Genomic DNA, 10,393 nt, shown 5'->3' on the forward strand with positions numbered 1-10,393 from the left:
CAGGCCCCGAGCGCAGCCGCACCTGAGCCGTCGGGGCAGACGGGACAGCACTCGCCCTCGGGGACTTCGGCGCCGGGGCAGTTCTTGGTCTCGTCACAGATCACGTCATCGCACAAAACCTTGCCGTTGTCGCAGACGCAGATCCGGCAGGGCTCGGGTTTCCACACGTCTCGATCATGGTACCTGAGGCCGTTCTGTACGCAGGTGATTGGTGGGACTGGGACAAGCGGAGGAAGAGGGGCGTTGTCAGTAGTGCCTGCGGCTCCCACCTTGGGGGTCCAAGACCCTCACCTTAACCATCTTTCCCCCGGGTCTAAGAGGCACACTTGGATTTTTCACTTCCCGCCCCTTCTCCCTGTTCCTCCTTCCTCAAATCCTTAAAAGTTCGCCTGCTCCTCATCAGCGCGGGTGACAGCGCCGAGGCGCCTGGCCAGGGAGGCTATAACTCTTTCCAGTTCTCAGGAATTTAAACAAAGCTTTAGGCCGCGGTGGCTTCCAACTCCAACCTCAGCCCATTGGCGCTGAAGCCAAGTGAAATAAAAACCACAGGGTGGGAGGTGGGGGAGGGCAGGGGGAGAATAGGAGGGGCCCTATCGGGAGGGCAGGCTCGTGGGGAGTGGCTTGCGCGGTGGAGACAGGAGGAGGGCGCGGGAGGAGAGAAGGGAGGTCCAGCCCTCATCCCGCCTCCTTCCCTGGGCAGGTGGGGTGGCAGGGGCGGGGCTAGGAGAATGGGAGCGGCTGATCGGAGGGGAGGCCCCCCAAGACTTGAAATGTACCTCAAAATTAGGAGACACCCTAACCTCCAGGACCCAGCCATCTTAAAAGCCCGCTCTCGGGGCCATCCCCAGTCCCCCAAAGCCAGCCAATGCCTCCGGGTCACTTTTAGCCAAAGAACCAAAAAGTCCACAAATAGTCCAGAAGTTAGCTAACCACTCCCACCGCGCTAGCGGCTCCCCAGACGGCCGCTAGGTGTCGGGCAACGCTAAGCAATGGGGCCGGGGCGGGGTCAGCCTCACCGGTCCGACTACCTCTTTAAGAGGCTTGGGCTGCCCCATCCCCGGCTTTACTTTCCAGATCTAGAGGTGGGGTCCGCACCCAGCAATAACTCAGGTCTTCCCGCTCCGGCTCCTGCCCCAAGAAGCGTTGGACCGGGAGACGCAGTGCTCAGCACCGGTCAGAAGGGGGCGCAAGGACCCCACCCCGCCAGGTCCGCGCCAAAGTTTCTCATCCTCCACCCGCCCACGCTCCGCGCCCCCTCCGCCGTGGCCCAGCACCCCCACAGCTCCAGCAACAGTCTGGCCCGGAGAGAGGGCAATCTTTCCTTATGAATCATCCCACAGCCTTCCTGATTGCTTCTACATCTTGGGCTTCAAATCCCCCGCTCCGCGCCCCCATCCCATCTTCGACGTGCTTTCCTCACTCTGCACCCAGATCCCTACTTTCCCGGTTGCGCGCTCGGGATTCTCTCTCGCACCAGCTCATGCCGCGCTCCACCCTCACCTCCCGCTCCCGGGGCGCGTTCATCCCCAACCTCGCCCCAAGGTGAGCTCTGTCCTCTCTCAGGGCGCCGAGGAAGAGCCCTCATCATCTCCCTTCCATTCCCGAGTCTCCGGAGCATCCGCGTCTCCGTTTAAGCCGCGGCCCCCGGCACCAAGCGCAAGGCGCGATATAGAGTATCCTTGCACTCCCAAAAGTTTGGGACTTACTGTCTTCGTCTTGGCCCTCGACTTGGCCTTCCTCTTGGCCGTGCGTCAGGAGGGCGGTGGCCGCTAAGAGGAGCAGGAGCCGGAGGTCCACAAAGCTGAACATGTCTAGACCCTAGACATGTAGACTCTTTGCGGCTGGGGAGGGGGTTAGCGTCCGCTCATGCGTGGCCTCACACTCCGCGTGCCTCCTGCTCCGACCCCGAGGAGAAACTCCCGTCTGCTCCGACGACTGGCCCGGGCCCCTTTTATACTGTCCTGATGGAGAGCAGGGAGGAACCCTGCCCCTCAGAGAGGGGGAGCCGGCCGCCCGTCCCCCAGCCAATCAGAGCTGCCTGGCCCGGCCCCCAATTTGGGAGTTGGAATGGAGAGGGGGAGGAGGAGGGAAGGGAGTCCACCCCACATCTCCCCCCTTCGCAGCTCTGCCTCCCCAGCCCCCCAGCCCAGCCTGGGCCAGAGGTGCTGTGGCAGGGGTGCAGCTGGGTCCTCAGAATGGCCTGGGCTAAGCCGTGGGTAGGGGTGCCCCTCCGCTCTCTTCCTGGGACCTCCAATCTAGAGGAAGGGGAACTGGGGAGCTGGGTGGGGAGACTTCCAAAGGTGGAAGAGTTGGGGGTGTTGGGGAGGGGGTCCTCCTGGCTGTACCCCACTTGCCCTCTGACTTTTCTGGCAAGAGCTAAGGGAGGGGCATAAAGAGGCCAGCTGAGGACCTCTCCAAAACAGGGGAAGCTGGGAATTTAAAAGATGTGCCTGTTTGGGGGTGTCTTCTGGTGTGGCTAGGGGTTGGAGCTTGGGAGTATTTGGGGGACAATTTACAGATTCCTTTCTAAACATTAAGAACCAGATATCTGAGGGAAGGGTGCAGGCAAGGGAGTTTTAATTTTGAGGATGTCAATTCTTCTGCTGTGCTCCAGGACAGAATCAAATGCTTTCCTCCAAACCCTAGGTATGATTGAGAGATGGGGTGGGGAGGCTGAGGTGCACGGTGAGAAACATGACTAGGTGGTCTCTCCAGAAGAAAGTTTTGGTGTTGGGTGATGGAGCAGCCAGGTAGGGGTGGGGGATTCTAGGGACACAGAGGTGGGGATTGGGGCTTGCAATCCCCTAAAAATTCATTCCCCAAGCTCTTGTACCCCAGAGTTGGGAAGTATTTTTAGTGGGAGGCCTGTGATCATTGGTGACTTAGAGAAGAGTTTTGTTTGCTATCGCTGTGGCCAGGGGCTGCTTAGAGACCCTCCTATCCAACACAGTCAAACCAGAGAGAACCTGGGTGGAGGGAGGGAACTTAGCTAAAGAGATGTCTTTCTGGGAGCTGCATAAAGCCCCTTCTCCAGTTGTACCTGGACTCAGTGTTGGAGATGTATGGGATATTTTGGGTGTCTGGGTGAAACTTGCCTTTGGGGTGTGGGATGAGCTGCAGAGGATGATTGACTTTATTTTTAGGGGCTACTTCCCACTGCCTCATCTCTTTCCTGAAAATCCCGGTCATTGCTCTCTGCCTTAGGAACCAGAGAGAATCATCTGTACACTCGGAAAGGGACTGGGGACCTGAAGGACAGCAGGCTACATCTAGGGAAGATGCCTCTAGAACTCCATGTCCTTTCTTCCTCCATGTCTGAATCCCCCAACAGGGCTCTGCCTCAACCCCAATCTACCTCGTCCTGACAAACTCTGTAGGGCTGAGAGAAGGCCTGGGGGTCTCCTTGCAGTGCCCTGTTCATTTCCCTCCCTCCTGTGCAGCTCCCCACCCCCGGTGCTCCAGAGCTGCAAACGTGGAAGTGGGGAGTCCCGCCTCCCCCAAACCATCCAAGATTCCATTGCCTTCCCCCGCCCCTCTCCACGCCCTCCCCCAGCTGGTTTTGTGCAACGAAGGCAAAGGGGGAAAAAAAAGGAACAGAAGGGGAGGGAGCCACGTCGGCTGGCCGTGGGCAGCCAGGATGAGCGGTGCGGGTGGGGCAGCAAAGGGAGACTGCAGGGGCTATAATTAAAGGGAAAATATAGAGTTTCCAGAGAGGCAGGGCTGGAGACAGCAATGGAGGGACGGACCTTCATCAATTATCCCGACCATGTGGCAGCAACTTGTGGCCCAGGGTCTGCCCCCGCCTAGTGCCAGCAACTGCAGGGCAGGACTGGGGGGCTGAGGTGCTGAGATGGCAGTTCTCAAACCCACCAAAGTCCTGCCCTCTACTGTGGGTCAGTTCCAAGAGACCCCCTCCCTAATAGGGGACAGGGGTCCTGTTTTTGGAGGGAACAGACGTTTAGAGTGGTGGTCTAGGGCAGGGTGTCACAGGACTTGGTAGTATGAGAGTTAGTGACCTGTCCACCTTGCTTCTTGGGTTTTTGTAGCGAGAAGGGCTCCTGCCTGCAGCTTCCCACCCCTCCCCACATGTTCCCCATCCAGGCTTTCCCACGCCCATCTTAAAGAAGAGTTGAAACCTCCAAGGTGTGAACTGGGGGTTTTACATCATGGGCCTGGGGTTCTGAAGGATATTTGGGGATCCCTGGTATTGGGGTTGTGTGTGCCTGGCGTGTGACAGCCACCACCCCAATGTCCAGTTCCAGGCCTTCCTCCCAGGGGCCAAGGCAGACAGTTTCCAAGCATCCTTTACACGTGGCATGGAGCTGAGGCTCAAGGCCTCCCCTGCCACTCTTCGACTGAAAACGCTTGGCGGGTGCCCAGGCTGAAGATGTGTCTTTAATTTCTGCAGTATGACAATGAGAGGAAGAATGTGCTTGGGGTCTCCTCCCAGCCTGGCTGGGCCTTCCTGGCCAGGATTGAGGGCTGCAGACTGGGGGGATGGGAAGTGGGAGGAGGAGGGAGCTTGTGCCTGTGAGAGGAGGAGACGCCACCTCATCTTTAGGAAACTCTGAAGCTCTGGCTTCTTGTGGAATGTAAGACTTTGTCCGGCACTTAAAGTGGGGGGGAGCAAAAGCCAAAGTCTCCTCCCCACACCCCCAAGAAATGGTAAAGTCATCAGCAGTGAGGGAAAAAAAATTCCTTAAGAAGAAAAACAGAAAGAGGAAAGTGCTGAGCTCTGAGTTCTCTCCTTCTCCAAATTTCCCCAAGTCCCCCCGCCCAACACAAAGAAGGAGGGAAAAGGCTTCCACCCTCAGAGCTCCTCAGGTACCCCATCTGGACTCCATGGTGTGGGACAAAGGAGAACACACCTGGAAGAGGTAGCCCAGGTGCTGTGCACCTGGTGGGGGGCATGCCCCCCTGCCCTGCACATCTGAGTCCCCTTTCCAGCTGCTGCAGCCTCCAGTTGAGGTTCTGTTGCCCTTGCCCCAACTCCGATTCTCCAGAACGCTTCTCTGCTCCCATCTCTAGCCCCAGACTGGTAATAGAGAGGGAGTTCCTAGGAGAGGGGCTGAGGAGAGAGAAGGGCGGGGTCTAAGAGTGGGGTGCAGTGAAGACCCCAGGAGGAAGCTCTCCATGAGTCTCTATCGTGGAGCCCTGCACAGTTCCTGTTGAGGGAGCCTGGAGCAGAGTCTGGGGACAGACCCCTGGTGTGTGCGGGTCCTTCTTCTTCCCTTGCTTTAGCATTGCATGGTCTGAGCCCTTTGCTAGGTTCCTCAGCTTCCAGGTACAGCTGTGCTCTTCTATGCCTTAGCCCCAGACCCAAGTCCTCCAGCCTCCTAGGATTTCCCTCTTTCTCTTCCTCCCTCCCTCTTTCCTTTCCAGGGTTAGGGGGAAGATGCTGAAGCAGCTTTTGTCCGTGCTGAGTGTTTGAAGCCTGTGAGACATCCAATTAGAAATATGGAGGAAACCCTTGGGTGCCTGGGTCGGGAGTTCAGAGGAGAGACAAATGTGGGACCCAGGACGATGGTAACCGAAGCTGGGGTTGTGGATGGTGTTGTCTCAGGGAAAGCATGGAGGGAAGAGTGTGGAGGGGCTAGCACTGAGCCTCGGGGACCCTCAGGGTATAAGGGCTGGGTGGAGGAGGAGGAGGAGACAGGGCAAGAGTGGCCAGAGGAGGAGGACTGGGTGAGAGGGATTGGGGGGTCATGAGTGCAGAGGAAAGACATGGTGCTAGAAGGAAGGAGAGTTATATGCTGCAGAGAGAACTAGCATAGTAAGGAGTAAAATGTTCCCTGGACTTAGCAGAATGGTGGTGATTGATCCTCCCCAGTGTGAGCTGCTGTGGTGGAGCGATGGGCAAGGAAGCTGGACTGGAGTGGGCTAAGGAGTGTGTGGGAGGCCAGGAAGCGAGGTCGGAGGGCAGCGACTGGGAGGAGGAGTCTGGCTGTGGCAGGAGTCTAGAAAGGCATCTGTCCCCTGCTCTTTCTCTTACTTTCCACCCCCGATCCTGCCTTCCTTTCAGGTCCCTGCATCCCTCCTCTCCCTTCCGAGTTACCTCGCTGCTTTCTCCATCTCCCTCTGTCTCCAGAGCTCCTTTTCTGGATCTCATTTGCCTCTTCTGCTCTCCTTCCCCCTTTCCTTTTCTTCCCAGGTGACCCGAGTCCTCAAATGTCCACAGCCAGGCCCAGCCTCCCACTCATTCTCCCCTAGAACAAGCCCTCATTCCAGACTCTTGAAGATGAGCCTTGTTTTCTAGTCCTGGACAGATTCCACCCCATTCTTTGACCCCTGCCCCCAACACCCCCACCCCAGTCCTAGAAGGAGAACTTGGGAGCTGGAGAGAGAAGGGCTGGGGGTATGGCCTGTCACGGGCCCGGGCTCCCAGGCCCTCTCCAGCCACCTCACCAGGTCCCAGCCAGGCCCCAACTGAGAATAATGCACTGGACGGGGGATGTTGTTGAGTTAGGGGACCCCAGTTCTCACTGCCGCTCTCTGGTAGTCAGAAGTAAGGGGTCAACCTCATCTTTCCTGCTGGAGTGAGCTCCCGCCTGGGTAGCTGGCAGCTTCTCTGTCACATCCCTCCCTGCTCCTGATGTCTGGAGGCAGTGTAGTCCTTCTTAAAAGTTGGTTTGGCCAGGCGCAGTGGCTCACGCCTGTAATCCCAACACTTTGGGAGGCTGAGGCAGGCGGATCACCTGAGGTCAAGAGTTTGAGACCAGCCTGGCCAACATGGTGAAACCCCATCTCTACTAAAAATACAAAAATTAGCCGGGTGTGGTGGCATGCGCCTGTAGTACCAGTTACTTGGGAGACTGAGGCAGGAGAGTCACTTGAACACAGGAGGCGGAGGTTGCCATGAACCGAGATCGTACCATTGCACTCCAGCCTGGGCAAAAAAAGCGAAACTCTCTCTCAAAAAAAAAAAAAAAAGAAAAGAAAAAAAGAAAAAGAAAAAGTTGGCCTCATGAATTGATTGAATTTTTATTTACACCTTTCTGGTTTGGTTCAATTCTGTGCCTGTTTTATCCCATTTACTTTTCTCCATTCCTTTCTTCCTTTCTTTTTTCTATTCATTTACCTTTTCTCTCCCCCTCCCCCAACCTCTCTCCCTTCAAATTTTTCTCTTCATGCATTTTCTTCCTTTTCTTAGTTTTTTTTTTTTTTTTCCTTTCCTTTTCTTTCCTCTGTCTTTGGCCCATTTGTCCCACCCCTCCACCCACACACTCTTTTCTCTCCCTCCCTCTTTTCCTCTCTTATTCTCTTCCGTATCTCCTCTTCCCCAGTCCTCGGTACTCTGGTGCCCATCCTGGGGGATGGCGCTCTGCCGGGTCTCCTCATGCTGTAGGCGGGCATGCAGCCTTCGTGAGCTGCTCCAGGGGAGAAAGGGCAGCAGCCATAGGGGGTGCGGTCAGGGGGGCGGGTGGTGCAGGGCTTGCCTCACAGCCAGATGTCTGGTTGCCGCGTTGTGTTTGGGAGATAAATGCCAGAGTTCCTTTCAATCCTGAATTTAAATAAAAGAAGCGGGGAGCTGAGGAGAAGCCTCTGTTGGGCAGAGGTACGTTCCAGATCTTGATCTCCTTCCTTGATACCCACCCCCCACAACCCCCACCCCAGGTAAGCCTTGGCCACCGATGTCTCCTGTCTTCCACTTCTGCCCCAGCCACCAGTTCTTCCTCCTGGCAAACTTGAGATTCTGGAGTTTCAGGGCAGGGTGTTGGGCAGGGGTCCTGGCAGAGGACCCCTTTGGACAGTCTGGCTCGGACACAGAAAGGATTCCGTAGGGATAACATGACCTTGCCTTCTTCCTAAAAGCCACGGCCACCCCATTTTGCTAAGGAGTTACATTCATTTGCTGATGAATTCATTCAACAATACTCACGTGCCAGGCACTTTGCTGGGCACTGGGCATTCAATGGTGAGCAGCACAGACCCTGTGTCTGCCTGATGGAGTTTGTGTCTGGTAAAGACACAGCCAGCAATGAAATCACATGAATAAACATGGAGGTGCAACCATTAAGGTTACTAAGGAGAAGAATGCAGAGCTTTGAATAGGCAGACATGGCAGAGGGTCTGCTCTGGTCCTGGAGCCCTAGGAAGGCTTCCCTGGGTAGGCTGATGGGAAGGGGTAGGAGGCAGGGTGGGGAGTGATGGGACCACATATGCAAAGGCAGGTGGGAGCATGGCGAGTGCTGGATGCCCAAGGAATTCAGGGAAAGCCAGTGAGGCTGGAGTGCCACAGGAAAAGGCTGGGCAGGCCAGAGAAGCCCCATCACGGTGTAGTTTGCCTCCTTTGAGCTATGGGCCCCAGCAGAGGGCCTGAGGCAGGGGAGGGTCACAATCAGGTCTGCATTTGTAAAAGGACACTGTGGGCACTCGATGGAGTAGGTACCTGCGGGAGGAGGGCTGTGGGCGAAGGTGGAGGAGCAGCTGAGAGGCTGCTGCAGTTGTCCAGGTGAGGGTCTTGGACCTGGTAGGTGGGAATGGAGACAGAGAGAAGAGGATGGGCTTGAGAGCCCTTTATGAAGCAAAATTTACAGATGCTGGGGTTGGATTGGATGTGGGGTGGGGGTAGTGAGGAACAGGGATGACCCTGGGCTTCTGGCTGGGCAAGGACTCTGCTTGGGGGAGAATATGCTGAGTTTGGTGCCTGTTGCTGACCCTCTAGTTGATCCTATTCACTGGGTGGTTACTTCAGGCCTTCTGGGGCCAGCCCCATGCTGGGGAGAGCTCTGGGGACAATAGCTCCTATTCTGGGAGAGGGGGAAGCCAGGAAAAGAAATAAAACACATAAAAATGCCCCTCACTTGAGGCAGCACTGGCTGTGTGATTTTGGGTAAATGCTCCATCTCGGAACTTCATTTTCCCAGTCTGTGAACTGGGGTAGTAGTGAGACCACCTTGCTGGTCTATGTCTTGCTCAGTAAATGGAAGCGTCTAGACACAAAGGATGATGAGAGTGCCAATGAGAGATAAGGAAGGCTGCATGGAGGAGGCAGCTTTCCAGCCAGGCTTGGGAGGGTGGGTGACAGGGTTCAAATGCATGGTTTAAATGGGAGGAAAGGCACCGCCCAGCCTGGGAAGCTTGACACAGATTGAGTGAGAGACAGACAGACAGAAAGAGGGATAAGGCCATGGGCAGAGAAAGATAAGGCTGGAAAGATAGGCTCGGGCCAACTTCTAGAGGCCCGGGGTTAGTTATACTCAGTGGTGGCCATAGGGAGTTGGTGACTGCCTTTGAGAGGAGAATGGTTGTGATTCTTTTGCCGAGAACTCACCCAGAGGACTTATACCTTGGTGACAGCAGAAGGACTCAAGTTAGAAGGCTGGGGCCCTTAAATGGAGGGGAAGATTAGAGGAAAGTGTGGGTAGGTTGGGAGGAACTTGTGGATATGGAGATGAACAAACAAATAGGGCCCAGGAGCAGGTAAAGAGGAGACCAGATAACCGCTCCAGAGTTGTGGTTTAACCTCTGCTGAATCCCAGAGCTTTAGAGTCTCTAAGTGGAAATATCACAGAATAAGAGACGTTCTGCTGGAAGGAAACTTCGAGTTTATTCTGTCCTCCCCTCCTTGTACAGATTAGAAAACTGAGGCCCAGAGAAGGAAAGTAGCTGCCAGAGATCACACAGCTGGGATTGAGGGATCAGAGGTAAGAACCCTGTGACACTTCAAGAGCCCAGGTGGTTGGGGCTGGGGAGCTGGCAGGGCCAGGGAAGTCACCGAGGATGGCAGCGACAGCATGACACGGGGATCCCACATAATCCCACTTTGGTCCTGGATGGACAGCCCAGGAGAGCTGCTCCCCAACTCTCAGCTGAGCCATGTGGCCAGAGGGGGAAGGGAGCCCGGTGGGCAGGGAGGAACTGCCACATGGAAAAGCCTTGATGTGAACCATCTGGCCTGGGCGGGCAGAATGTGGGCTGCAGGGAGGGGAGGAGCAGGAGACGGGAAGGAGGCCATGGTGGGCGGGTGGATGGCGGGTTTGGGCTGGGAGTGGCCTGACCTGGAGGCCCCTACCTTCCAGACTGCTGCAGCCCAGATGCCTTCACAGCCATGGCCTGGCCCATCCAACCCGCTGACCTCATTCCCAGCTCCCCTCCCTCGCAAGCTCCCCCCTTGCCTGCCACGTAGACTGGAGGCTTAGCTGCATCTTCGCTGGAGGGAGGAAGAACAGAACACAGAGGCCCTGAGCCCAGAGCTCTGCTGGGTCAGGCTGGCCTGGGGACAGCAGCTGTGTTCCTCAACACCCCCCATGACCAGGTTGGGCCTCAGTTTGCCCTCCTCAAACCTGAGGCCCAGGAAGTGGAGGGGACAGAGGTCATGGGAGAAGCATGACAATGAAGTGGGTTGGAGTGGGTGAGAATCGGGGAGGGGGGCGGTCTCTGGAGGTCATTG

General features: G+C 56.3%; 1 protein-coding gene across 1 annotated transcript in view; it reads right to left on the minus strand.

Moving 5' to 3' along the window:
* Window positions 1-1,965, minus strand: part of COL1A1 (collagen, type I, alpha 1) — a 17,986-nt gene extending 16,021 nt beyond the window's left edge. The window contains exons 1-2 of the mRNA XM_011959950.1: window positions 1,707-1,965; window positions 23-217 (exon numbers count right to left, since the gene is read on the minus strand). Of these exons, the coding sequence (XP_011815340.1) occupies window positions 23-217; window positions 1,707-1,809 (298 nt within the window). The 5' untranslated portion in view covers window positions 1,810-1,965. The remainder of the gene's footprint in view (window positions 1-22; window positions 218-1,706) is intronic.
* Between the last annotated feature and the right edge of the window lie 8,428 nt (window positions 1,966-10,393).

The sequence above is a fragment of the Colobus angolensis genome, unplaced genomic scaffold (assembly GCF_000951035.1).
Source record: "Colobus angolensis palliatus isolate OR3802 unplaced genomic scaffold, Cang.pa_1.0 Scaffold50, whole genome shotgun sequence".
Lineage (NCBI taxonomy): Eukaryota > Metazoa > Chordata > Mammalia > Primates > Cercopithecidae > Colobus > Colobus angolensis.